This window comes from Myripristis murdjan, chromosome 15, assembly GCF_902150065.1.
Source record: "Myripristis murdjan chromosome 15, fMyrMur1.1, whole genome shotgun sequence".
In the NCBI taxonomy this organism is placed as follows: Eukaryota; Metazoa; Chordata; class Actinopteri; order Holocentriformes; family Holocentridae; genus Myripristis; species Myripristis murdjan.
In genome coordinates this window covers 16,631,717-16,659,596 of record NC_043994.1, presented here as the reverse complement: position 1 = coordinate 16,659,596, position 27,880 = coordinate 16,631,717, and the positions used below count along the sequence as shown (strand labels likewise).

The 27,880-nt window shown below is 41.4% G+C and overlaps 1 protein-coding gene across 11 annotated transcripts in view; it reads left to right on the top strand.

The window, feature by feature from the left end:
• The window catches only part of kcnma1a (potassium large conductance calcium-activated channel, subfamily M, alpha member 1a), a 148,513-nt gene that overhangs the window by 107,980 nt on the left and 12,653 nt on the right, over positions 1 to 27,880 (top strand). For 4 of the 11 annotated variants that reach the window (XM_030070885.1, XM_030070884.1, XM_030070890.1 and 1 more), the window contains exons 19-24: positions 13,364 to 13,457; positions 17,811 to 17,934; positions 19,851 to 20,075; positions 20,633 to 20,825; positions 24,112 to 24,225; positions 27,693 to 27,823. In XM_030070885.1, the coding sequence (XP_029926745.1) occupies positions 13,364 to 13,457; positions 17,811 to 17,934; positions 19,851 to 20,075; positions 20,633 to 20,825; positions 24,112 to 24,225; positions 27,693 to 27,823 (881 nt within the window). Of the gene's footprint in view, positions 1 to 278; positions 288 to 3,939; positions 4,114 to 8,662; positions 8,696 to 9,121; positions 9,200 to 13,363; positions 13,458 to 17,807; positions 17,935 to 19,850; positions 20,076 to 20,632; positions 20,826 to 24,111; positions 24,226 to 25,641; positions 25,726 to 27,692; positions 27,824 to 27,880 lie in introns of all 11 variants that reach the window. The other 7 variants (XM_030070883.1, XM_030070882.1, XM_030070886.1 and 4 more) reach the window with 4 other exon arrangements.

Genomic DNA, 27,880 nt, shown 5'->3' with positions numbered 1-27,880 from the left:
AGATACTCTTTTTTGTTGTTGTCTTCATGTCTCAGACTCCATTGATAGACATGGCATTATGTTTTATCTTATTACACTTGTTGCCAACAAGACAGTTGCATTTGGAGAGATGGCAGTTCCATTACTGCAGTGGAAATTTGTCCTATGTTCTGTTCTCTCTTTTTTTCCCCCTTATGTTGATTTTCCATGTTTCTTTAAGACCATTGACACACTTTTGATGTATTTCCTTCCCTGCTGCCACTGGAAAACGCCACTTTATTTTAACTACTCACTGGTAGTGATTTATTGTGAGTAAAATGAAAATGGGTGTCCTATTACCCAGAGTCCAGTGCAAGTGTTTTTCCTCTCCAGCCGATAGTATACTGTATCTATGTTGCATGTACCAGTGTAGCTTCTGCATCCCTTTCCCCGCCTCTCATCTCTACACTGTTCTCAGACCAGACCAAAACCAATACAGCAGAAATCAAACTCACACCAGCATCAGGCCCTTCTCATCCCTAGCCCAGATGGCTGATGCTGTGACCAGATGGAAATGACAAGGAAGTAGAGTGTGACTTTAACCAGATGAGGCGCATCAATTCAGAGGTTTTTCCTCACTATTTGGTCATTAAATCAAACTTATAATTGTTATTTGAAACTCAATCTGCTGTAAGTCCTTTGCCATTAGCTGTCATTAACCCCTGTCTTTGTCACGCAACAATAAAGTACACGAGTGAACGTGATGAAAATCTGAAAAGTCAAGCAGTAATCATAGATTTAGAGAAACTAACATGAGGGTAAGAAAATTGAGGGGAACCGCTGAGATTTAAATTTATCTTCTTCCTGTCAAAGGTAGTTTTCCATGCTGCTGTACTTTCAGAGAGCAGAAAATGTTCTTGTGGGAAGTTCTTAAAGTTATAATGAGCTAGGTTGCCAAAACATAATCAAAACAATTTGGTCTCCCCTTTGCCCCGCTCCCTGTGATCTTAGCTCCATTCTACAAAACTCTGGGTCCTTGCCCAGCTCCAAGTTGATGTTCCAGAGATCATCAGTGCCTTTCAGAATTGAAATGTCACTGCTCCAGTCCTGTGTATTTCAATTCTAGACAGTTGTTGGGCCCTTTTTTACTCACTACACTGGGTGAAAAGTCCACTAGTACTACATAGTATTAGCTGCCATAGCATTAGAATGCCACTAGATGGTGGTGCCGTGCCAGAGTCATGTCTGTAGAGGAAACTGATAATCAAATCCCCTGAAACCTATTCAGCAAGAATGCAAGGACCAAGTGTGTCTGTTTCTGTGCATTGTGGTGCTACATTTCAACAAAAGCTTATTCCACAGATTGAAAAACTAATTTTGTCTCTTCCACCATTTCATAGTCCTTAATCTTTTATGTTTATGTGATATGGTATAGCTGAGGTTTGGCGAGGGGTGTGTTTGTACACAGCGTTTGTCTTTCCGTGGAAAATGGTCTTTATGTTTTGCACTCTTCCACACTGTCATTGTGATAACTTCCAAAAGAGTTAAAGATGGTATGTTTGTTATTGTCATTGCTCATATCTATGTTTCAGATGGTTTTGAGTTCAACTCTTGAGCCAATGGTATCATGTTTCCTTGCACTCTTGCTGGATAGGGTCGCTTTTGATTAAGGGGTGTGTACTAGAATGATGCTGTCTTTGGGACATCCTTCTCATTCAACATAGTGCCCTGATAGCTTCTGTATTAATATGTTGTGTCATGGTGGGTTATAGAAGCTGACAACTGACCAAACCCATGCAGACAGTTAATCAGGGCAATGATCATGTTGAATCTTGAATGGCCTATGATGGACACCCTATAACTCAAGGCCAAAATTTTGGTATATGTGAAGTCATAAGTCAAAAACATTGTCAGTGTGTGTCTTGTGTTCTCCACTGCTCCCCTCCCATGCGTCTGTAACCAACACCGTAACATACATATACTGTGTTCCAAATGCCCAACCAAAAACTCTGAAGTTAACTAGATACCAGCATGAAATGGTAGCCTTGCTGCTCACGTCTGTCATGCCCCCAAACTGTTTCATACTGTAAACAGTTATCTTTACACCTCCCCCTAGTTGCTAAGACCAAAATTGCCTTTCTCTGCATGCTTTTTAAATGCTCATAAGGCACTTGTGCATGCCATAGTACACAACAGTCCCTGATGCCTTCATTCCAAGGGTCATTATCCGTGCTTCCCATTCTTTCCTTGGCCAGAAACAGAAACATAATACTTCATTCAGGCTCTTATTTTCAGATGTGACATAGAGTCAAACATAAAGATACTGTCCAATGAAAGTGTCTCTGTGAGGGTGCCAGACAGCATTAGCTCGCCGTCTGTTTGCACCTTGGCAATGAGAGAATGGGGACCAGGGACTGTTTCTGCCCAGAGTCACAGCAATCTAAAGATGCTGCTCTGGGGACTTTCACTCTCGCTCCCCTTGAGGTTTAAGGCTGTACGCACGCATGCACACACACACACACACACACTCACATAAAGTGCTTAATATATCTGGACTGGAGTCTGCCTAGTTGTCGAGGAACTCTTTAGTCTTTTTGTAATCTTTGTGATTTTTTTAAATGACAAAATACAAAGATCAAATGCATAATGCCCCCCAAATTTTTAAAAATAAAAATCTAATGGCTTGATCTGTCATAGCAATGTCTCTCGTTGTAAAGACGGAGGTGAACTGAATCACTTCTCTAAGTTTCTTTACAATCTCCAGTCTTTATAAACGGTAGTCTCTGAGATATTACATGCGACACTTTGACAAACAATCATCCATTGCATTCCCCTTGGATAAATCCTTATCATTTTGAAAATGCCAAAATGCAGTGGTGAGATGCATCATTCCCCCTAGTTTTGTTAAAACTGATGAGTGGTGTCTGAGACATTGTGCATGACACATGGACAAATTAACAGACAATTTAGCATTCCCCTTGATCCAATCAGGGTAGTTTAGAAAATGTCGTAATGTAGTAGGGAGATGCAGCATTCCCCCAAGTTTTGTTGGCTCAGCTGTGTCTGAGTTATTGTGTGTGTCAGACAGCTGGACACACCAATGAACAAGCAAACAGAAGAGACCAATCTATAATCCTCCTCCTGATTTCATCCTATGAAGAAAAACATACATGCAAATATAAATTATGCACACACTCTCCTAGACAAATGCATACTCATATAATTTTGTCACATACATTATGTAAATATATGTTATATGTACACTGGTTAGATTCATTTACACTACAACTACATACATTTTTGTGGAGCTACCCCTTGGGGAGTGGAGCAGTGAAACTGCAGTTGTAATTATAGCATGAAACTGCCAGTCTAGCCAGTAGAATAGTGTGATGCCATGGACAGGGCCGCTACAGCTGCATGATGGGATACAGGTACGTGATCCACTCCTTTAGCCAAATGGATAGAGGATGTACAAATGTATGAAACATTGTATGAAGTTTGCTGCTGAAGACATTGCTCATGCCTCTCTTCCCCGAATGCCTCCCTCCCTCTCCCCCTTCTCCCTCTCCCTCTTTCCTCATTGTTATAGTTTTGCCTTTTGACCTGTTATGGCATAAACAGCCTTAGCGCACAGCTTGACCTCGTGAGACTACCCCAATTTTAACACTAATTCGGTAATGCCGTATTGTTTCATCAGTAATGTGTCAACAATTTATTGATGCATTAAGAGACAAGAAAATGAAGAGAAAAAAAATTGGTGAGTTTAATTTTATTTGAAACTTAAATGAACATTAGAGCTCGGAGCGTGTTGGGTCTAACACTGCATCCTGGTCTCTAGTCAGGGCTCAAGTCTGTGGGAGCAGGTGGCTAAGGCTTGCACTTTTGATGAAGTTACCTTCCAACTTCCCCTGGATGAATATTTCTCCTTTTGCCATTAACCTGCTGCTTTTCCTCTCCTCTCATCCCAAAACATGACTGTAGCCAAGATGTCCGTCTACAAACGAATGAAACTGGCATGTTGTTTTGATTGCGGCCGTTCAGAGCAAGACTGCTCTTGCATGTCAGGCAGTGTACATAGTAACATGGACACCCTTCAGAGGGCCTACCCACTTTCCTCTGTCTCTGTTCATGATTGCGCACCCAATTTACGTGCCTGTAAGTTACACCGCCCAACACATGCTGTTACATGTCTGTGGTGTGTGCTCTGTGTGTGTATACCATGCGGAGGTACCGTACTGTACGTGTGTGTGTGTGTGTGTGTATCTGTAGTTTCGTCTGGTGTGCTTTGTTTATTGTGACTCCATAGTTGGTGTAGCTGTGGCTTACATACACGCATTTCTTTTTTAGTTGGTTGTGAAAGTGTTAATTAGTTGATTGATTTAATGATTTTTTTTATCATTCACTCTTTTTATCTACATCTATCTATCTATCTATCTATCTATCTATCTATCTATTAGTTGTAATATTTCTTTATTTTATCTATATGTCTTCATTAACATGTATTAATTGAGCATTATTGATTTCCACTCATTAGTTCTCTGTGTGTGGTGGGTCAGTGGTGGTGTGGCTCTGTGGTGCTGCTGTAGTGTAGGTGTTAGACACGTGGCTACCGCATGCTGCATCAGTCAAGCAGTGGTGTGATAATAGTATTGAAAAGTTGGTGTTTGGTGTGTTTTCAGTTGTTTAAGGTAAGATGTCTGTAAATACAATGATGGAACATGCTCTTTTATTTTGAAGGTATACTAATCTGCACATTTTTGTTTCACCATACACTGATGACTGTGTTTATTACATTTGTATTTTGTCTTACTGTGAACGCCTGGGGGAACCTCCAAGCTAACACTGTTCTCAATTCCTGCTCTTTTCAGTTGAACCGGTTTTACCTTTGTTTCAGGTTTTCTTTTACCTTTGATCTGATTTTGCTGAGTGACTTTGCAGAGTTTTCAGATTAGTTTAATGCTGAAGACGAACAAATCTCACATCATATAGGCTTTTTAGGATTTGGCCTCGCCAGCCTTGCAAAGGCTCATAAATGAGTAGCAATGCACAGTTATTACAATGTGCTCTGATTTGTGATGTCGTTTTAGGAGGTCATGATGGATGACAAGTAACTACTCACACCTAGAGCAAGTGAAATGCCCTCCCAGTCATTTAGGCAATCAGTGAAGAGGAATGCACTATATAGTTATGACCATAATTAACACTTTTCCATGTTATTTAGTGACTAGGCAGAAAATCTTGCATTTTTTTTTTTATCCTGACCCTAAATATTTGGCTGGGACAGCAACTTTGGTGTGTAATTTTTTTTCAGTGTCTCCACTCTGCAAAAAAGATTTCATTTTTATAACATGTCCTGGTGATCGTATCACTAAAATGTGAATTTTCTAAAGTAATGTATTAACCCTGTGGTTCTCCTGTAGGTATTTCAGACCCCAAGAAAACACATTAAAACCTCTTGGTTACATAAAGATGTCAGGGGTTAGGAGAGGGGAAGTGATACGAGGACTGGAAGGGATGAGACAATATAGGGCAAGAAAGGAGAGCAGGAGAAAACAGATATGGAAAGAGGAGAATAGAGGAGAAAAAACAGTATATGAGGGTCACCTAAAAATGATGTTGGCTTGATAAAGGAAAGGTAAGACAACTAAGGTATTAAAGCCAGCAGGGAAGACTCCCCCTTACCCCACCCTCTTTTTCCCTTTTGAGTGGATAGGAAATACTAAATTGTCTGTCAATTAGACATGGCAGCAGTAGGCTTCGCTATCAAAGCCTTGGGTTCAGACATACAGATCTGATTTCCTCCTCAACATTCTCCCACCGTCTGCCGACTCAGCCTAGATTAGTGTCAAACGTGCCATGATGAGTTTGGCTTGGTCTCTTGTAGTTCGGCCTGCGCTGATATCCCTTGGTACCAATTACTGGCCATTACATGGTTACTGATCTCACTTCTCCCTCAACCCCCTGTAGGATTTCAGGAAAGCCCTCTCTGTCTTAGATTTCTTTTCCTTTTTAACTCTGACTTTGTCTGAACAAAGTGAGTTTAGTGAAAGAAGTGTATTGGTGCTTTGTCAGTCAGAGATTGCTGGATTTCCTCTGCCCATTTCCCTCCGCTTTTCCACCAGACTGAATGCAATGTCTCTATCCATGATGACTTCATGCTCCCTTGTACATCTGAACCTCATTTTTTTTCTATGCGGGGTACTTGGATAATTGATTTCTTGGATAGCACTCTCTCATTTAATGTGCCCTGTGTTCTGATGACAGTCACATTTGGACCACACAAATGTGCAATGCAGCGCTCTTTTCAACTGAAATGTAATACACCCTTTTAATGGGAGACGTGAAACTCTTTGAGTCTCTCAGCATTTTACGATTTACATTGTAGACTTTAAGGATAAAATATTTTAAAGATATTTTGTATCGTGCGCTTATTATCAGTGAAGTGAATAACATGATACTAGACAAAACAGATAGATCTTTTCAGAAGTCTGTTATCATGCTGTTGTTTGTTTGTTTGTTTGTTTGTGTGTTTATTTATTTATTTTGTGTAGACATATAGTAATGCTAAAACAGCTATTGAGATATAGTGAGGAGAGGGACAGGCAGGTAATTTGGCAGAAAATGAAAGTTAAGATAGCAGTTACCAGTGTCTGTCGGAAGTTAGAGGATTTTGTTCCACAGGACGAAACAGATGGATGGGCAAGGTTTCAAAGTTAGGCCTTTTCCCTCATGTGTTTCATGTATACTGACTATTTAATAATACCAACCTCAAATATCTTGAATAAATGAATTTCCAAAAACATTACAACAGAGGATATTTATAGGTATGTTGCAAATATGCAAATAGGCGCCACTGGGAGGTTTGTTAAAAAACAGTATGAGAATCTGCCCTTTAGAGAGGGGATAGTCTCAAACATGTAACAAAAACATCCAAGGCAAATCTTGTTAAAAAACAGGTATTTTTTTTTTTAAATATTACAACTGGGAATATGCACAACTATTTAGCAAATGTACCAGTGGACATATGGGCTTTTTTGTGATTTACAGTCACCACAGTGGGCCAGCTCTGTTCTTTTCAGTGAGAAAAGCTGAAAGATGAGAGGAGGTTTATGTAATGGAGTGGCTGAAGCTACTATGGAGCTGAGCTATGGACAGGGGTTGGAGACCTGAGGCAAGGGAGAGGCTATCAGCTAGAGCCAGCTAGAACTAAGGCTAGACCTACAGGGCTGTGCGTGCACGTACATGTGCACATGATGTGTGTGTAACGACGTGCACTTCTATTTGTGTGTCTGTGCATGCATGTGCATCTGCATCTCATTGCTGAGGACCTTATCTATCCTGACATGGAAATTATGTTTGCATTTTCACTTCCCGGCCCCGCTGGTCCGTCAGCAAACCTGCCCTGACAGCTCCTGTCCACCAGGCAGGCTTGGTTCCCCCTCTACCCTCTGTCCTATGCCGCCTCGCTACGCCCCAGATGCTAGCCAGTTAGTCTGCCGCCTCTGCGGTGCAGGCAGATCGCTAGAGACAGATGCCAGGGCCACTGTGGGTCCCTGTTTGAGGGTCTGTGTCATAGGCCAGCCCTGGGCCTTCACTGTGACCTTTACTGCTGGAAGAGACTCTGCTGAAGAGCAGGGAGTGTCAGCAGCTCATGGTCTAGTCTCAATTCATGCACCTACTATGCAAATACATGTATTGGTCCTCAGTGTTTCCCCCAAACAAGGTCCTGTAATTCCCAATCAATTAAACTGGCAGAGGTGGAGACCTTGCTCAAACCTTGTTCAAAGCCTTGCTCCAGAGAATATTTAAGTGTAGAGTTGAGCCCTTATTACTGTAGATTTGTAAAATCAGTTTCCAGTTTGTGTTAATGCAAACTATAAAGCTGGACTGGAAGGAAAGATTCTTTGCAAGACTCCTTGTATCTGCACTTGCTTAGCAGTCTTTTTTTTTGTGTGTGTGTGTGCGTGTTATTTTTGGAGGGCATGTGTGTTGTCATTGATGTGTATTTGGAATATGTAGCTGTTGTCTTTGTTTCTCTGTGGCTTTGATTGTTCTGTCTACTGGAGGTTTCACCTCACAATGTTGATCACAATTGTTGATCAGGATCATTTTTGATTCAAATTCAATAATCAATATATGACATGTGAGTGCATTTCATGACTTTCTAATTGAAAATCACATCATTGTTGAGCCTACAACTGAAAGAGTGCAAACTCAAAATGACCGATTTTGCCAAAAAGAAAAAAAAAAACCAACCAAACAAATAAGCAAACAAACAAAACCAAACAAACAACCATTTGAGTAGCATTTTTAATTTCACAAATCACATGGCCAATTTTGTACACTTTCTGAAAAGCATGGCTTACTATCCGTGTTGCTCTTTGTGCCTGGACAGTTAATTTCATTCACCCTTCTGGTTCAGTTTATTTACACCATCATACCATCTCACCCCCCCTATACCTAGCCTTAATAAATTTATTATGTATTCCATTTAGTGGTACTGTTTTGTCGGTGTTTTACATTTTCTTTGTAATTTCCAATTATGTATGCCATTTAGTGGTACTATTTTGTCATTGTGTTACATTTTCTTTGTAATTTCCATTCCATCTCATTTTGATGTCTCTATTTCCTAATGTGTATGTGTTTCATTATCATCCTTTCTCCTCTCTGTGTAACTTGCCATTTGTCTTTGAACTCTCCTCAGCCAAATATAAGTATAATGGATATGTCAGATCACGTAAGTGTGTTTCTCTGTCCCTCTTCATCCTGCTTCGGCTCTCCTGGTGTTTAGACTGTAGTCGCCTCTATGTGTCATTTCATATAATTATTACTGATGCTCTGCTTTGGGATTTACTTTGTTTGTTTTTTAAACCTTTAGTATGTATTGCTGTTGTTTTATTGTCTAATGCAGAGGCAAAGCAATTACAAAGTATAATTGGACTTTAGCCAGTGTTTACATAAAGTGTTTACCTCAGATAGATATACTCTGTCCTAACCAAAATTAATTTCAACATGTTATGTATTGACATGAAATTAATTATTTAAAACCCCACTGGTTTTGAGTTCTTAATAATTATTACAACTGAATAGAAATCCGTTTTGTGTTTGGTCACATAACTTAGGTCTATGAAATATTCTTTTTGTATTGTGCTGCATCTAGCAGCAGATGGCGCTACAACACCAGGGAACAGTGGAAGTCAAAAAGAGGCTGGTGTTCGATTCAAAGCTGATTGCAATTTAGGTAAATCTTTGGTAAATAATTGCTAAATGCCTTACTTTTTATTCTACTGGTTATAAATACATTTTGAAATGCTATTCATCAGTTCAAACATTTCTGTATATGTGCATTTTTATTTCATGTATTTGTCATCATTAAGCAGACTGATTTTGAAGGCATAAGACATTTTTTAAAAATCTTTGAAATAATTATTGCTGCTTTAGTGTGATGGCAAAACTAAATAGATTGCAACAGACATAACATCAGTATTTTTTTCACTGAAATATACTAACAAAACAGCATTGTGCCACCTAAAAGGCTATTTCATGCTCTTACAATGCTGACGTGGGGCAAAGCTTGCTCATACCATAAACACCATACGAGCAAAGCCAACATAGCTCACATACAAAAGTAAGAATTTTAAGATTTTATTCCTCTGCCTCATCATCCAGTTTACATTGGGTTACAGCGATCTGATAAGGCTTGCATGCACGACAGTGCCATCATGTGATTAGCATTTCAGGGAGGGACAGTTGCCGTCTGGGTTGTTCAGAGTGCACAGTGGACCTGCCAGGGTGGGTGAGCGCGCTCTAACGCTGCGCGTGTTTGACAAGGGCCAGATGAATCCAGGAGCTATCGGTGGCGCCCCGTAAATCAAGGAGGCAGCTGACGGCTGGGATAAACGTCTGTTTATCGCCCGGGGCCACCCAACCATGCTCTCTCTACCAAACAACCAACTAAACAACCACCCATCCTACCAAAGGGAGGAAAGTGCTCCGCCTCTCCCTGTTGACTTTACTAACATATATTGGCCTCACCTCTCTCTCCTCTCGAAGTTTTGCTGCAGTTCGCCCTGACCCCTTCAATGCATACCAGACATATGGGTTGACTTGGCAGCCATAGTGGGATTGTGTGTGTGTCTGTGTGTGTACCTGTGTGTGTGCCTGTGTTGGATGGCTGGGTGGGCATCAAGTGTGCATGCATTCATAGACTCATGCAGCGTGTACTCTCATATTTGACACACCACGGGGCCCTGGCAACACTGTGATTACTGCTGAAGTTACACTAAGGATGTTACCGGCATGCTATTGTACAGTATAAGATAATAACTGCATTTTTGGTCTTAAAACAAAGCTCATTTGCATACACTATCCAAAATTAATCATTTTCTGTAAATGTTTCATGATTAAAGTTAGGTTTTAAATTAGTAATGTATAAATTATTAGCCATAATTTTAGATTTGTTGAAATGAAAGTAATGTGCTACACGTTATGCTTGAGATGACACTGAACCTGATTTGGTTTGACTGGCTTTAGCCAGGCGGTGTCTCTGCTTTGTTCTACCAGGCAGTGTAGCACAACTGAGAAAGAAGACTGGGAAGCTTCTAATTAATTCATGTTTGTCACAAATGCAAAGTAAATGTCATTTTCAACATTTCAGCTAAAGCGCATGCCAAGTGGGTATGTGATGTTAAATAAAAATGAAGTGTCAACATCAGTTATCGAATAAATGATGCCTGCTTTTATGGCATGAATTTTTGACTTTCCTGATCAAAGGACAAATGAATGGCCTACAAAGAAAATTGCAGCCTTTTTCAGGAACATGTATTTGATTTTTATACAGTTAAATAATTATCAGATATTTTCTACACAGCATTGCATTGCCTTTCTTACTTACACTTTGGCTACAATAAAATGCTGAAATTTAATCTAAGCTTTTTTTCTCCCTAAAATCTCTGCTGAAACAATAAAATGCAGCTTTTTCTAACATTTGCAAAGCTTTTAAAACAATTGTCCTAAAATAACGAGCACTAATACAGTGCTCTCTCTCACTGTTGTTATTCTCCATTGTTTGACAGTAAAGGATGAAGTTAGACCATCTTTTCAAAACCGATCGGTTAAAATCGCCAACTGCACCTCCACCTCCATCACCTCAAATGCATCCCAGCCCAATGCCCTGCACCCGTACCAGGACCCCCTGGTCAAACCAGGCACAACAGACATCCCCCTCGTTAATAACCGTAAAGGAAGCCTGCTCCCCATGGGGCCGGGGCCTTGGGCTGACCCCTCGAAACTCCGCCTCAGTATCTCCGGCCCTGGAGACACAGTAGCCAGAACCCTGGCAGAGAGTCGGCTGAACCGTGCCCACAGTCTGCCGGTGAAATACCGCTACCACCCCAGTAATGCCGCAGTGCTCAGTCACAGTAGGCCCTGTAGGTTGCCCCCTTAGCGGGATGCATCAGTCAGTAACCCTGCCTGTGCTGTCCTGCCGTCGTGTGTTGTTTGCTGCATGAGGGTTCACACTGCCGGAGCCACTGCTGTTGCCGCCGCTGTCACTGCTGCTTTGCATGGATTTAGCACTTGTGCCTGCTAGTACAACAGCCGCTACTGTCTGGGTGACTTCCAATCTGAGGAGTGTTACAACCACTGAATATAGAATAGGCAGAAAAGAGTTGTTTGTTGTTGTTACGTTTCTTTAAAAACATTTTGCCGGGGATTCTTACATGTGTGGGGACGCATTTTTTTCTTTGTTTTTCTGTAGAAGGGGCATGAAAAAAAAAATAGCTTAAATCATTCAAAAGCTTTTTTACCCAGTGACTGCAAAACATTAAATTTTATTGTTGTGGATACTCTTTCTCTTCACAAATGTAACTTTTAAACAGGAATAGTGTGTGAAGCATACATGGCTAGTAATGCATATTTTCTGATGTGATATTTTCAGAGTGCATTAGGGAGAGGAATTGTTTGTAAAGTGGAAAGTGCTTGTGAATTAGCTGTTCAGAATGCCCAATTGCATAAAGGAAATGTCAAAGACTGACATTTTATTAGAAGGCAAAGTCATATTTCTCATCTTTTATTAGCAGAATCAGGTGACAGTCTTGAATGTACGCTCAGACAATAATGAAATTCCACATGCTTGGAATAGTCACAGCTTACAACACGAACATTGATTTGCACTAATATCATGCTGTGTTATTGATTTCTAACCAAAGGACTAATATGGGTTTGAAGTGACGGTGGACTTGGCATTTGTGCTGGGAGAGTGCAGAGTGGATAAGAGTATCTGGATGCCTGTCTGAAAGCTCTTGAAACTCACAGACAGTAGTGAAGATCAGACTGCCGTTAGCCAGACAGAAATCTTCAGATGGCCGGGCCTGGCCTCACTCTGGTTGCTCTTTCTAGTCCTTTCTGTCTGGGACTGTAGCAAAGTTTCACATTTATTTTTTTTACTCTTCAACACAGCAAAGAGTAGCTGACAGGAAACTGAACTTAAATCAGATCAAACTCATCAGACACATCACTGTGGCTGTGGCTCAGCGTCCTGCAAAAGCTTAACACCAAAAGTGTCAAATACAAAAAAGGGTATATTTAATCTTACATGAGGTTCTGTAACTCATTTATTTTTCATTTAAAGTTTTAAGGCTAGTCTTGACCTTCTTCTACTGGAGGATGGTGTGCATTCACTAGCTGCTTTCGATATTCATAGCCCACTAATTCATACCCTGTTGGAGTGCTGTTTGGCCCTGTGAGAGCGCTGTCCTTCAGGATGTGTGTTGAGTGCTAAGTGTTCTCATGGCATGGAGGCAGACCTGTAGAAGAGCCATCGTGCGCCTTTAGTTAGAACTGGAATGAGGGGGTGGGGATCAGCCATAGAGTCATCCATTCAAAACAAAACAACCCACTCGAAAAAACCATCTCCATAACCTTTCTTTATCTCACTGTCATTGCTTTTGCCTGTGCCCCACTGATAATGACAGTCTGTACCATCACATGGCAATTATTGATAGAGGTAAGCATGGTCACTCTGATGCAGACTGCTAGAGGTCCAACTATGCAGAATTTATTGGATATACTGAACAGATGCATTAGTGTATCAGTGTATTAGCCCCTGTAAAGTGCATTTGAGAAGAACAAAAAATGGGGGTTTTGGGATGTGAGCCTTCGGTGACATTTTCAGGTCTTAATTGGTTTTTCTCCGTGGTTTTCTCCTGCCTTTCTCAGATTTACCTTTGTCTCCTACTAACACGTTCTCTCTATATTTTGGAGTTCTCTCAGTTTCACATTGTATTTTTTATTGTTTTGCTTTGCAATAATTGATTGAGTGTTGGCTATTTTTTTTTATGCCAGGTCCAATACACATTTCCCAACCATCTGTCCCTATTCTGATATTCTGTGCATGTGTTTGCAGTCGAAGACGAGCATCCATCAACTCTTTCACCTAAAAAAAAGCAGCGCAACGGAGGAATGCGAAACTCACCCAACTGCTCACCCAAAATGATGAGGTAAGACGCTGATTTCATACTGCTTCCAGCCTTCAAACAAGGAGTGAGAGAAAGTCAGGTACAGCAAGGAAGGGTGGGAGGAAGGGATGGAGGGATGTGTGTGAGAGATACTTCAGAGGCGGATGTTGCTGATGGTGGGAGTTAGGATGGATGGGAGGGGGCAAATTAGGGGTGGAAGGAGAGGGAGGTAAGAAACTCTGTGAGTGAAAGAGAGAGGAGAAGCGCCCTGTTAGGCTCTGGCTGTTTAGGATGGCATGCTGTCAGCTGTTAATGACAGAGCTGAAATAATATTTCTGTCATGAAAAGAGGCTGCAAGGAGCCGTTTGAAAACTCCTCTGGCTTTAAAGTCCCAGCTGTCACCTCCTCCAGTCTGGTCCACACGCACTCCCTAAACAATGCTGGCACTAATGACACCAGCAACCAATCAGAGGGACCTGCATGGTTAATTTGCCCTGAGGCTACTTCTCTATTGTGGGAACCCCTGTGAGTACTGTTTCTGGTACTTAAGGCCATATGCGAGATGTATCATCACAATCAAATATGAATTCAAATATTACCTTCCTTTTATCCTGTCCTGTGGAATTAAATTGCAGTTAATTGATTTTGAAAGATAAAAGGGCTAGGTTTTTGTGCTGCCGTGGCTGTGAGACAGGGTTAGTAACACGACAGTGTGGAAAATGCAGAGAGGCCAAGCTCTGCGGATTAGGCTGGCAAGATAAAGGCTCGGTGGCAAATATCTAAAAGGACAGGAACACTCATAACGAAGTTGCCTTTCCCTAAATGAGAGAGAGAGAGAGAGTGAGTTACGGCCATTGTCTTTATGAATTTACAATAAGGAAATCTAAATAGAGTTGTGTGGTTTTTGTCACATGCACTTGTCACTGTTGGTGGTGCAGCAGACAAGTTTTAGGGTGGTTGATTCAAAACTCCTGTCTCTGAATTGTGTGGGGGGAAATAATGACAACGTTACCCGTGTAAATCATGTCATTACATTTCCATGTGTGGCATTCAAATGTCATCACAGAAAAAATTTAAAACACCTACCCAGAAAGAAAGGAAAGCAATACAAAAACAGTATTTTATTCTTCTCTCCAACTGAGAATAATTTTACAGTGTTACTTTAAATAGATTTCTTTCTCATAGATTTTTATTTTCACTTTGAGTACATAAATTTCAGTATATTGTTCATTCTGTAAAGTATTTCCCTTACGTTTTTTTTTTTTTTTGGAGAAAGTTCTTTTGTAAGTTGGTGTTGCTGGCTCCCCTTAGGCAGCGTTCCTCCTACTATTCTAAAGTGCCTATGTGATTTTGCCCAGTATACTTGTCGGCCTCCCCCTCAGTTCTCAAGAAAACAAGCATTTAATAAGCCTTCACACTTGCCAAACCATTAGCCCAATATAGAGTCATACCCTTCAGTCTAGTTTGCAACAGAGCAACATTTGAGATGCCCTTGCTCAGAGGGAGCAAACTGTTACAAAAAAACAACTAGACATTGGCACATTTCCAGCTAACTGCTAGTTTAAAAGGGTGTTTAGTTTTGTTGCCGAACTTAAAGCACAAAACCTTTTCTTCTCTTCCTCTTTTGCCTAGGAGATGGTCCCCGTTTGCCATGTAATATATGCATCTTTGCTTTGATCTCACAGTGATAATAATTCTTGCGAGTTATTTACTTGGTTTTGAAAACGCTTCAAAGCGGTGTCAAAGTTTTCTCTGCTTTAGGGGTGCTTCTGTATTCTGCTGGCTCTTGGGTACTGGGATGACAGGTCCTCTGTTATAGGTGTAGATTTTTTTTCAAGTCCTAGCCCTCAGCAAAACATCAAATTACCCATCACAGTCCACAGCCCCCCTTCACAGCTGCCCCCGTCAACATATATAAAACCATATATATTAAACAGTGCTTTACAAGGTGGATTTTATGCACAATGAAAAGTGATTGTTTGAGGTAGCCTTAGGGATACTTTATTCTACAAGCAAGGAGGGGGGAAAACACAGTAGAGAGCTAGCGAGAGAGCGAGCGTATACCATATCAAGTACGGTTTTTACAGGACTTGCAGCCTGAAGCCCTTTGTAAATAAATAATGATCAACAGATTGGCTGTGGGTTTTTGAAAAGCATGCCTTTGTCAGTTTGCATGATGGGGAAAATTTTCAAAGCGAGAGACTGCCTTCGTAGCCTGGCAGAGAGGGATTGGGGGAGCACGCCCATCCCCAGCTTGCGACTGCAGAGTGATACACTGGAATAACTCAACTCTGTTTGAAATATATACTGAGGGAGGGAGGCAGGGAGAAATGAGGGAAGGGGCGGGTGGTGGGGGGGTGGGGGTGAGAGGCTGGAGTGAGACATGCTGGAAGGGAAATATTTGTCCTATATAAAAGTGCATCTAATACAGGAGTGGATCACGGTCAGTGGAAATATTTGCATTATCATGTGGTTGACTGAAAATGTATTTAATTTAGTTAACACTTTTATTTTCTTATTTTTGGGGGGAGGAGGGGCTACATACTGTCCATTTATTTAATAACAGTAAAAACTACTTGTTAATTATGTTTTCTATATATAGCTTTCTATTTATCTTCCTATCTGTCCACACTTTCTTTTTATTTATAAATTAACAAATAGAGCTATTGTATACCACAATTTTTTATCTCATTACTCTACAGACAGCGAGGGTGTTCAGTGGTGTTTGTAGATACTAATAGGGGCACGGCAGTGTTAGTACATTTCGTAACATCCAATCACACATGTCACTTCGCTAACAAGCAGCATTGCCACCATGGAATTAACACCATTCCCATAACCCCTTTTGACGGGTCACGACTTGTGACACGCGTCCGATCGTAGCAAAGTCACAGCGCCATCCGTAGCTGATATCCCTTGGGCGTGGCATGGTGGCACAAACGTCATGTCTGCACCCCCCCGAGTCTTGTGGAAGGCTCAACCTGAGGCAGGGAGGAGGGAGAGGGACGAGGAGGAGGTGTGCGGAGCCGGTGACAGGCTGCCAGTCACACCGCTGACAGCTCTGTGAAAGATAGCTATCTTGGCAGAGAAAGGTGGAGCGGCAGCCTGCCTGCATGCGCCAGTCAGCCCCTGCGTGGAGGCGAGCTGAGCAGATTGAAGTGACGGGGGGCTCCTGGAGTTGATTGGTGCAACACACGGCTCTGGATGAAAGATTCAGGCTGGGTGTAAAAACACTAAATGCTGTCAGTGTTATTATCACCTGCACTAACTGATAGAGGAAAGAAGGGGAGAGAGAAAGAGAGACAGGGTGACTAATTGACAGCTTTTTTTTTTTTTTTTTTTTTTTTACTTTTTGTGTGACGGCATGCAACCCAAATGCAAGCTGAAGGAAGAGGCAACATCAAAGCCTTGTCAGTGAATGACAGTGTTGATAGAGGGTAGAGAGAGTGATACTGAGAGAGATGTATGTCAAATTCTTGAGATGCTTTCTCCTATATTACTCAAATGTCTGTCTTTCTGTGTTTCCCTCTTTTTGGATTTGTTGAGTGATACTTTATACCAGCCATGTCATTATCTGAGTTGAATTGAATTGCTTTAAAAAAAAAAAAAAAAAACTAATTTCTATTGCTATAAATAACAATGTTTACTACAGAGCAGGACTAAAATTCTACAGTAGATCTTCACTCATTTTTTCAGATAAAGTTTTGTGGATGACCTCTTGAGAGACTGTGAGATCATGTCTTGTAGAATGAATGCAACCACAGAGGAGCCAGTATTACAGGAACGACAGTAGCCTTTTCATGGTCAGTGTTACATTGAATAAAACTCAGCAGCCCGCTGCTGCGGATTAGCCTGTTTGGTTGTGACACACTGTTGAAACATTAATGGCCATCAGTTTGGGAAGCAAAATATGATTGGGCAAATTCCTGAAATATTTAAAGTGTGGGCCTGTTGGAGCTTTTACTGTTTGTGTCGTGTGGCGTCAGCAGCTGGGAGAGAGGGTAAAAGCTGGTAATTGGCCCTGTGTTGTCATGCCATTCAGTCAGCAGCACTCAAGCCTCACTGTCCTCCTCTGTCCTGTTGCCACCATCAGTATCCAACAACTTCTCCACAGCTTTGGTGACTTTAGATCAGGTACAAAAACGGACATTCTCCGAGGACAGGGAGAAGGGGAGGAGAAATGCAGTAGTTGTTAAAAGGAAGGAGTATAGTGCAGTATAGTGTCCTAGAAGGGTAAACACTTCAGGAATGTCATGGAAATTCAACACAGAATATGCGTTGATTCTGCAGACCACAAGAAACCCAGATGGTACTTTACTTCCTTTATGAAGTGATTTCACAAAATGGTTGCAAAAAACTGATATAATGTCAATTTACAATCATTTTCCCCAGCAGACATGACCCCCTACTAATTCCTGGAAATGAACAAATTGAGAACATGGATATGAATGTGAAGAAATACGACTCGACAGGGATGTTTCACTGGTGTCCATCAAAAGAAATCGAAAAGGTCATCCTGGTGAGTGAACATCTGAAGTCTCACTACAGTTGTGTAAAAAAAAAAATACCAGAGCATGCAGAAAAATACATTGGTAAAGTAAGTATGCTCAGGAGAAACCGTTCCCTCCCATAATGTAGTAATACAATCACGTACTAATGTGTATTGAAATTTCTCTCACTGCCTCTCTGTTGTTTCAAGGTGAGTTGAATGTTTTCTTTATCTCTCGCCAGGGATCTGTGAATAACTCCAGGCATGGGTTTGCACAGAAAGTTTAGAGAAGCAGTTTGTGAGTTTTTAGGACACCACCACCTCCAGTGGACATTTGTTTGGGCAAGATTTGTTGCCAGCTACTCAGTAGCTCCTCTATCAAAACAAAAATCAATGTAAACAAGTAGTGCAGCCTATATTTTACAGATTTCAGCTTTTTTTTTTTTCTTGCCATCCTCTGACAGACTCCACTAGCCTGCTGCACCAAGTGCCGTTGTGGGAAGAGAGTGTGAATATAACATAGATGCTGATCAATCTGATCTAGCACTGATGTTACTGGCCACACAACATGTTAAATTCTCTCTCTGCAACAATGTTTTGGTTGCCTTTATGTAATTAAAAAGACACAGTTTTACTAGCTAGTTTCAACACACAAACCTATGCAGTGCTGACTTTACACCCTAACTGACATCCAGCTGGTGCAACGGAGGCAGATCGTGAACGCATCAGAGCAGGGAACTGTAATGTTGTATTGTCACATGTTTTTCACAGAGGAGTTTTGTTGCGCCCCTCATGCGCCTAAAATCTCACAAACTGCATTTTTGAACAGCCGATCAAAACAGCTGTCCTTTGAAAGACTATCAGATCACATGTTTTGTTTTTGTTCCTTAAAATCCTACTTCTGATTCTCCAGTAAACTGCTTATAAACAGAATAGTGGTGAACCAATCATCCATTTATGTGTAAAGTGTCTTACTTTTAAATGGAGTACTTTAGTAAAGATGAATAAAAGAGTTTTCAATGCAAACATTTGTTTACATTTATAATTTCACTGATACAGATACAGAGTGTTTGAACCCAACAACTGTGTTGAATAAATTAATGACCTTCAAAGACACTGAGGAAGTTCACCAGGCCATTATGGTTTAAATCTGGATCTTGGAGCAATAGCTTAGAGAGGAGGGTCCTGTCCCTTCATTTGATAGATAACCTAAGTTGCGTTTCCTGTTACCAAAGGAGTTAGTTCACCCAACAGCGCATTGTTTACTAGAACTTTCAGTTTGTTGTAGGATTGTAACACAAATAACATAGGTAGTCAAGCTCACAATCTACCTTACCAGTGAAGCAAAGACGTCACCATATCCACAGTCAGTGATTATGGAAAGCAGTTTTCCAACTTCACTTTGCTCCCTCAAATAGAAGCTTCTCCAGTATTAATATGTTGTTTCCTTTTATCCTTGAGTTTTCCCCACTCAACACTATATGGTTTACTACAGTATGTTACTTCTGTGCTTTCAGGATGCTTATACATCCTTGTTCACATACTAGAAAACCACACAATAAATGTTTTAGTTGTTGTATGGGGACCCTTTTTTTTTTTTTTTTTTTTTGCAAGGGCCCATAATGGTCGAAAACTCTGTTGGTCATCTTTACTGTTTGACTACAGTACAGTTCAGTGTAAAATTCAGAGTTTCTTCAGTGGTTAACAAACTATTTAGTATGGGTTTATAACAGTTTACAACTTTCTTTCAAACACTATTCAAACTCAGAATTTCTTATCTCACCTACATAGAAGTAGATCACCTAGTTTTCTGTTAACGACACCCATTTCTATTCTGTCGGTCTGTGTTTGTCTCGGTGTTTCTCTTGTCTCTGTTTCCATCACCACCCTCATGCTTTTCTCTCTCGTCTTCTCTCCCCTCTCTCCCTGTGTCTTTTATCTTGCAGACCCGGAGCGAAGCCTCCATGACGGTGTTGAGCGGCCATGTAGTGGTCTGTATATTTGGGGATGTCACGTCCGCTTTAGTGGGGCTGCGAAACTTGGTGATGCCTTTAAGAGCCAGCAACTTCCATTATCATGAGCTGAAGCCCATTGTTTTTGTGGGCTCACTGGATTACCTGCGGAGAGAGTGGGAAACCTTACACAACTTCCCCAAGGTCTCCATCTTACCTGTGAGTATAGTGGCTCACTGCCATGGGAGACAGATTGTAGCCAGAATCCATGTTCAAACAACAGGGCGTTGACATTTTGAGTTACAAGCACATTGAAAATCCTGAGAGGGGAGTGACTGTCACTTTGATTTGATCACAAATTACTCAATTGAATGATCATTCCATGAGAGCTCGCTCCCCTCATCCAGAGCAGTGACACATCGTGCGTGTCCAAAATGGAGTTTATGTGAGCTGCAGCTGCAGTGCCCATCACAGATGGCGTGGCTGGCTGCCTTAGAGCTTGTTAGGCCTGGCTTGACTGATGATCAGAAGAGAACCCCAAACACAGCCCACAGCGCAGGCTAGCCTTTAGATTAGTCCACGTCTCTGATTCCCCGATGCCCAGTTAGATCAGTGGAATGTCATCGCCTCAGAACAAGAATACTTGTTAACGAATTTCCCAAAGCTCCATTCGGCTCACTTTTAAATTTGTTTTTCTCTCTCGCCATGTCTGTCTGTTCCCTGTGTTTTGCCTTCCCTCTATCTCTCCCTTTCTCTCTTTTCTCCTCACCCTGAAGGGTACACCATTAAGTCGGGCAGATTTAAGGGCTGTCAACATCAACCTCTGCGACATGTGCGTAATACTGTCAGCCAATCAGAACAATATCGACGATGCCTCACTGCAGGATAAGGAATGCATCTTGGCATCACTCAACATCAAATCTATGCAGTTTGATGACAGCATCGGGGTCTTACAGGCTAATTCCCAAGGTAAGGAGTGCCCTATTAGACTCAGTGTGCACTGCCCAAAGGGGACGGGTTGTGGCAAGGAGGGAAGATAGTGTTCAAAGACGGAAAAAGAAGAGAGGAAAAGATTGAAGAGGGGGGGAAAAAAACAAGAACCATGAAAGAAAAAAAAAAAACTGGGAGGGCAGACAGATCAGATGGATATGTCATGATGCCAGGCACAGAAACTGCTAAGTAATCTTTATTGAAATACTCTGTGAGTTTGCTTTGAGTGGCAGCAGTAAACTGATTTTACTGTAACTCTGGAAGACATGCACACACAAAACATTGTGTTGATTGCTTCATCAAGCCTTTGAAGAGTGTTTACTCCATATAATTTTCTGATTATTTCAGTCTTGTCCTTGGTAATTACATGCTGCTAAACCTCCTTGATAATACTTTTTAATGATGTAATCAACGTGACTGTGTCATTTGATGTTGTTCCCCCTGATCTGGTGTCTGGCAGATTGTCTGGAACAGATTGTTGATGTTTGCAGACAAACACACGGACCTGGCATCCCATCAGGCCTCATCATCATTAAGCAGCTAGTACAAATCACCAGGCAGGCCAATTCAGCTGCTCCTCATTAGTCACAACAAAACAGTCTTGCACAGACACACACACACACACACGTGCACACACACAGGCACACACACACACACACACACACACACACATACACACGTGTGCATGCACAAGCACACTAAGCAACCACACACACACATGCACACTACATAGACATGCATGCACCTACTGTACAAACAAGTTATTGTCATTTTGTCATGAAAGACATGACATGCCTTTAACTCGCTGCGGTTTAATACCACCATAGACCCTGTTGCAAATACAAATCAAAGATGAAGGTCTAAGAGGCCATTATTTTTTACTGCAAAGCACTTGCACATGTTTTAGGAGAACGCCAATGCTGTTATTTCTCCAGCCTTGACTGAGCGATGTGCTGTCAATAGAAGTGCCACTGAGGCACAATAAGCAGGGGTAAATCTGAGAGTGCACTGCTCTGGGGAGCACTATTCACAGAAAGCCACCTCGATATGGAGGCCCACTAGCCTATATCCTCTCACAGTTTCGATGGATGGAGCCTATTGTCATCAATGATTGGGTCTTTCATCACCCACCGATTTCAGTGATAAATATTTCACTTTAAAAAAAAAAAACACACATAGGCACAGGCATGCACATATGCAATCATGCATGCGCACAGAAGCGCACACACACACACACACACACACACACACATTCTGCTATTGTATCATAGGTATTGCTTTGGGGATTCCTTCCTCCTAGCGATGCTCCCATTCAGGCGCCGTCTGTGGAATTTAAAACAAGAAGGTGCAAATGAATAAGTAAACATGTGCCTTCCTGGGGGAGAGCTTCTCACGGTTGCTGTAGTATGTAGTCAACCACAGAGCAGAGCTGTGCCCGGGGGGCTACAGGGGTAAGGGGGTATGTAACCCAGATCTCACTTGTCTACTGTACATTGCAGTTAAATAGACGAGGTTAGGGCCTCACAGTACCAACAGCCAGCCAGAGGGGGAGGCAACGGTTTGATTGTGCTGCTTTTTCACTCTGGCTTCTCTTTTTCAGCAAGGAAGAGTTCATGTCCAGAGTGCTGCATATCAATTTTAGACAAAAGAAAAATCATAATTACTTAATACATCAGTCTGTAAAGTGTCATAATGCAATGATCAAAGGACATGTCATTATCTAGTTCTTAAAAAACAACAAATTGTGAGTTTTTGTCAAAGAGTGGAGAATTTATCTTGGAATAAAATGGTTTCTATTTTCTTCTAAAATATGCAGTAAATTTGGCTTTTGCTCATGTTAGAACAAATGAGCATTTTCCAGCTACTCTGATTACCATGCATAGAGCATTTCATTTCGCTTACAAGGCTAAGGTGATCAGGACGAGATACATATTCTAGTTTCAGCAAGAAACACAGCTCTGCAAGTCGAGCTCCCCAACTTGCTGTGAAACTTCTGAGCTGTTTGTAACCTAACAGCTTTTGAAAGAGGCTCAGCAGCAGCAGCCTCCATGTATCCCTGTTTCCACCAGCCTTCATTTTCTCCTGTACACACTGCAGAACGGAAGGTTTCCCTCCACAGCTGCGGATTGTCTTCATGTTCACTATGATACAATAAGAGCAGTGTTTTAGAGGCAATATCCAAAACTTGCTGTCACTCTCCAGAGGGGTAAACATCATCCTTTATGGACATCGACAAAATGATGCTCGCACTGTCTGAGCTTGTGCTCCCCGGTTGACTCAGAGTGTCAAACCTCAGCTATTTCCAAGTTCCAGTAATTGGCATAACAAGAGTTATGATTATCCCTGCTTCAGTTCAGTGTGTACTTCCTGTTGCGTACTAAACTATTTGGCGTCTCTTCTGTTGCAAAGGGCTTGGAGATCTCTTTTGTAATGTTAGCGGCTCATTGAGTTTCCTGACAGAAAGCACCACCACACACAGACACACACACACACACACACACACACATGGAATCTGCAATCCTTTTAAAACTTTGTGACCTGAATATATTCCCTGCATTATGTTCCATTGCTGTTGGAAGTATAAGCTGGCGTTTTGCTGTAGTCAGCACTAAATGATGGATGTCAAAACACAGTTGATGCATTATGCATATAGCATTACAGATTTAAGGTGTTTACTTGTCACTTTGAGGAAATGCAAAAATGTGAAGTCATGTGAATTCATTTTCCTGTCACTTGCACTTGTATTTCATGGCTCTGAACCACGCCATTTCCGATAAAAGGTTTTCAGGATCCACTTCACCAATTTTATCGTAACAAAATGAACAACATATAAAATTTATATCTGGCCGTTGATGGAAGGCTGTGAATGCTAAATATGTCTCAGCTGACCCCTAAAAGCACAATATCCATATTGCAGTTTTTAGCCTGGCGCCTTGCTCGCTTTTCGTCCTCCTCCCCCCCTTTTTTTTCTGTCAATCCACACTTTTTGAATGACACAGAAAGCACACATCAACAACTTCATGCTGAGGGAGCTGACATGCACTATGTATAATAGCACTGACGCACAGTTCTGGGTCACATTCTTAAACTTATGATACCTGTGTAGTTCAAAACACTTAAGAAACATGCATGTCTTTTGTGTTTTTTGTTGCCTGTATTGTATTTTTTTTTTTTTTTTCAGGAAAATAATGGAAATCTGTTTGTGCCATATTATTGCATTGGTTGCTAATGTGTTCTGTGATTCTGTATTTGTCGTGGTGTTCAGGTTTCACGCCTCCTGGAATGGACAGGTCATCTCCAGACAGCAGTCCAGTACATGGCTTGGTGCGACAGGCTTCCGTCACCACAGGATCCAACATCCCCATCATCACAGAACTAGGTAAAACTGTTTCCACCCCCCCGCCCCCCCTCCTCGCAGGCGTTGCATGCCGCACTGAGTAGCTTCCAATCAACTCATTACTCATTTGCAGAGTCATAGATACATAGAGCCTAGCCAAGACCTGAACATCATGCTGCCGCCAAAAGTTCCAACACATTCAAGGTCAAAACTGACTCACGAATGTTCGGCGTGGAATTTTTGGTCACATTTACAGTGTTACTTGCTTTGCCCAACTCCAGTTCATGCCCTCTTGTATGTGAATTTCTTTGGATCCGGCTAATTTTTAATCATATAGTCAGTTCCGTGGATTGGAACGTATCGTAGCAATGAGGACAATGTAGACTGTTGTAACCTGAAGAAGGCATTTTTAGGACTATAGTTACATCTCCTGCAATTTGTTCACTAATGCACAAGAGAAGCTCAGCCTGATGGAGAGGGTGAGAGAGAGAGAAAAAAAGAAAGAGCAAGAGTGAAATGGTAGAGAAAAAACTGCCACTGTTGCAAAATGGGTCCATTTATTAATAACAATGGCAGTGGCTGTATTCCCGGTGGTATGGGGGACTCATGAAACTTTCAGATCTCTGAGGGCCCTACTAAAGCACCAGAGACTGGCTACTCTATCTCCTCTGACCCAATTAGGGAGCACTGGAGCATGAGGCCAGCTAAGAAAAGGCCATAGAGAGAGAAAGGAGCTACCTAATGCTACTTGTAACGGGGCCGGCCATTACCTGCAGAGAACTTCTGCCATTAGACTACTGACCGCATGCATAATCATCAAAACTAGATGCTGCTCATGTCGGAGCCATTGGTTACCGTCCAGGTCTCCAATTCAACCCGTAGAAGCTCGAGCATTGTGCCCCTATTTGTTCACAGCTAACGAATTTTACAGCTGCAGAGGCACGAGATGTGATAACATTGTCCTTCACCTCCCGGGGAAGCAAGGAAGGAGCAAGAATATTCCGAAGAGAGAGTAGATGCACGTCTCATGTCTCACTGGAACCATATACTGTAATTACGTTGTCAGTATATTCAGTTTACAGTGCCAAGACCAGATTAAAGTCAAGTTGAAGCATAAAAACACTGCCTCATCTGAGTTGCATGATCAATTTTGTTGCGTGGCGCGTAAAGTAGGTGTGTTTATGGATAAGACCTTGTTTATCCCTTTCACTGTCTCACCATGAAATATTTTATTGTTGTTTTAGTAGTATAGCTCAATGATAGGCCTTGCTTTGTAACTACTGTGCACTCTAATCCACGGTGCTTTACTTTTAGATCATGGACAACCATGAATGTCTCAAAGTAATTCCTGAGTTGACATGAGTGGTCTGAGACAGCATAAATGCCTTTATTCCAGTCTTTGAAACTGTTTCAATAACGACATTTCTCCCCCTCTCTACGCTGTCTCATCACCATTAGCTAAACCTGGCAAACTACTGCCATTGGTTTCATTCAGTCAGGAAAAAAAAAGTGGAACCAACATACAAATGATAACAGAGCTGGGTAAGCCGAGCCTTTGTCCTCCGCTGCCGTTCGTTCCCTCGCTCCGCCGCTCTCCTCCTCATCAGCTTGTCTTGATTTATCTGGCTGCAGTCAAGGCCCTCGCTGCTCCCATGGCTTCACTTTGAACACATTTTTTATTCTTCGTTCTGGTTGAAATTGACTGTCTTGTTTTGGCCCCCTTTTAATGATTTTTTTTTTTTTTTTTTTTCGTTTTGGGGTGTTTTTTTTTCCAGTTGCGTTTTCAGAGCATTGCTAGGCCTTTGATCATGCTCAGTCTGTCCTTGTGGCTGTTTTCATAGCACCCCCTCCCCTCCTCCCTCCCCTCCCCTCCTCCTCCCCCACCCAACCCCCGTTCACTTCTTTGGCCCAGGCCCGTTTGCATCAGCCCCTTGTCTCTTTGACTGACATTTCTGTTCCACAGCGCACAGGAAGCCTGGGAAGAAATCAAATTTCAAAAACAAAAAACTCGAGATCAAACCCTCTTTTAAGCTGTTTATTTATTTATTTTTATTTATTTTCCACTTGCTTTTTTCTCCTCCACAGATATTGGAGGAGTCAAACAAAAACTTGTGTGATGCTCTTTTTCAAATAAAACTGGTTCTCAGTCCCATCACTGCCCATTGCTGCTAGACAGTGAAATGCAGTGTAAGGCAAAAGACAGGCACGATGGGGAGTGCTTGGCTTCAGTTCCAGCAATGTTAGTTTTGTTTAATTGTCACTATGCTGAGACTAAAAAGACAACAGGACAAACAAACAATAAACAAATGAACAAACTGTCTTTATTTGAGTTTTAAATTGTTTTCATTCACATGGTGGCCATCACATGTATTCATTCCATTTATGGGAGCTTGTTGTTATTAATCTTGAGATAGAAGAGTGTATTGTTGCCTGGCATTAATTTGACTTTCAGGGCACAGGTAAATATGTGAGATGCATATCTCTAAAAGTGATGATGTGACCAACACATTCATCAAGGGAAAGTCTGAAATGCATGTTACTTAAGTGCATGAATTTATTGTATGAGAGTAGCCATTGTTGAAGTCTCATGTGTTTTACTTCATTCATTCAGTATAGAACTAGTGGTATGCTTTTTTTTTTTTTTTTTTTTGATCCCTGAGTGAAAGATTCATATTTTATTTTCCACTCAGCCTACACACCGCACACAGTGATCACTGGCTCTTGATTGAGATTTTTAAAAATATACATTTTTTTTTATGATTTTTTCCCCCTCCGTGTGTGTGTGTCACAATATACCTTTGTTTTGTTTTACAATATTTGAAAAGGATCAAGGCAGTGGCTGCAGAGGTACTAAATGCAGGATAGTTGTATGACTCATTCATGTTTGGGGACTTCTACAATGGTTACTGCAGTGTGTGCATAATACACATAAATAATTTCTCCAAAAATAGTGGTTTGGTCTTTATCTTTTCAATGTATCAAATGCATGTGATTTACTGTAGATCTGATACTCAGGAGTCAAGTTATTTTATTCTCCTTCCAAACACTTGCATATCAAGATGGAGCATTTTCCTTTAATTTACCACACACATTGAAAAGTGAACCAACCAACAGTAATTCAAGCTACATAAAAAATATGTCAATTGTTTGGGGAAGAAAAGAACTGAACTGCTGTGCAGTGACATAGTGTTAAAAAGTAGACATCAGCTGTGGAGTAAAATCAGAATATAATGTGCATATAATGTGTCATTATATTGTAAGTATTTCTGTAACAAATCAAACACTCGATCAATACCTATATACCTGAGACTTTTCTAAGGCATTACCATGATACCTCCAGATCTTTTCAATGGTGACTTCAGAAAAGAAGAAGACAGAATTAAACAAAAGAAAGAAAGAAAAAATACATATATATATTTCTGAACTCTCAGGTGTGTTGGTGTATGTGTGTTAGGCTCGTTCTGCTTCACAGCGCCTGTCTCTAACTCGGCTGTGTTTCCTTCTCTCAGTGAACGACTCGAATGTTCAGTTCCTGGACCAAGATGATGATGACGACCCAGACACAGAGCTGTACCTCACTCAGCCCTTCGCCTGCGGCACCGCCTTCGCTGTCAGTGTACTCGACTCCCTGATGAGTGCGGTGAGTACTCATAAATACTGTATACTGGATTGGAATATTTTTCAAGCTCTGTTTTGG